Genomic DNA, 1,392 nt, shown 5'->3' with positions numbered 1-1,392 from the left:
CTTTTTTTTCCCCCCCCCCCCTCACTTCTCTTTATTTATTTCTATTTGTAGCTCTTCCCCTGCCATGAAGATCTTGGTGGAAAAGTGCTGCTTGGTTTTAAGGAGACTCTGGAGTGTGTTCCCCATGGAAAAACCCACTGCTGATGGATTATCTGGGAAGATGCTGTTGCAAAATCATCCCTCACTCTTTTTTTTTTTTTCTTTTTTTTTCTTCCCCCCCTTTTTCTTTTTTTGGTCTCTAGATCTCTCACGGTCAGGTGTCTCTTTCATTCATCAGGTCAGTCTAACATTTGTTCTCTGTTGCCATTTCAGTTGTTAATAGAGGTTGGTAAAAACTGGATTCTGGGCTTCTGTGGGATGTTCTACTGTGGGGAGGTAAAATCATGTTACTGCTCAATGATCCCTTGCTTGTAGCTGTATGGATCATGGGAACAACTTGCCTTTTTTTTTCAGTCTTTCTGTAATTAGTAATTTCATGCTGTTTCCCTGCCATGAAGATCTTGGTGGAAAAGTGCTGCTTGGTTTTAGGGAGACTCTGGAGTGTGTTCCCTATGGAAAAACCCATTGATGATGGATTATTTGGGGAGATGCTGTTGCAAAATCATCCCTCACTCTTTTTTTTTCTTTTTTTGTCTTTTTTTTCCCCATTTTTCAGGTCAAAAACACGTCCGTGTCACCAGCCTCCTCATCTGCCAAGGTTCGCTCTGGGTGGGCACTGACCAAGGCATCATCGTGCTGCTGCCTGTGCCCCGTTTGGAGGGTATCCCCAAAATCACTGGTGAGCACCTAAAAAAAACCCCTACTTATGTGTTTGCAACTTTATTTTTGGGGCTTGTTTTTAGCAAAACTCCTGTTTTTTGGGTTTTTTTTTTTCTTTCATTTGACAGGAAAAGGCATGGTGTCCCTCAACGGGCACGCTGGCCCCGTAGAGTTTTTGGCGGTGGCGTTGAGCACCCTGGCACCTGATGTGCTAAAGGGTGACCAAGAGGAGGAAGAAGAGGCTGAGGAAGAGAAACCACCTGAACTGGATGGTCCCCCACCTCGGGAAATAAGAAAAAAAGGGATTTTATTACAATATCGCCTTCGATCCACGTCCCATCTCCCCGGGCAGCTGCTGTCGGTACGGGAAGCGCCGGTTGGCGGCACGCCGGCGCACACCGAGGAGGATGGTTCCATCTACGAGATGGCTGATGACCCTGACATCTGGGTACGGAGTCGCCCTTGTACCCGTGACACCCCACGCAAGGAGATCTCCTCGGTGGCCATCGTTTCGGGTGGTCGGGGTTATCGTAACTTCAACTCGGAATCGACGCGGCGGGGCAGCGATGCCGACAGCACCTTGCTTATCTGGCAGGTCCCACTGATGCTATAGCACCCCCGGGACCCTCCCCA

The 1,392-nt window shown here is 48.2% G+C and overlaps 1 protein-coding gene across 1 annotated transcript in view; it reads left to right on the top strand.

The window, feature by feature from the left end:
* The window catches only part of LOC104532616 (rho guanine nucleotide exchange factor 10-like protein), a gene marked incomplete at its 5' end in the record, with an annotated part of 6,923 nt that extends 5,551 nt beyond the window's left edge, over positions 1-1,372 (top strand). The window contains 2 exons of the mRNA XM_010177865.2: positions 656-778; positions 888-1,372. Of these exons, the coding sequence (XP_010176167.2) occupies positions 656-778; positions 888-1,372 (608 nt within the window). The remainder of the gene's footprint in view (positions 1-655; positions 779-887) is intronic.
* Positions 1,373-1,392: the final 20 nt, after the last annotated feature.

Source organism: Antrostomus carolinensis, unplaced genomic scaffold (assembly GCF_000700745.2).
Source record: "Antrostomus carolinensis isolate BGI_N321 unplaced genomic scaffold, ASM70074v2 scaffold19641, whole genome shotgun sequence".
Taxonomy (NCBI): Eukaryota; Metazoa; Chordata; class Aves; order Caprimulgiformes; family Caprimulgidae; genus Antrostomus; species Antrostomus carolinensis.
Note: the sequence above shows the minus strand (reverse complement) of the source record. Positions and strands in the feature narration are given on the sequence as shown.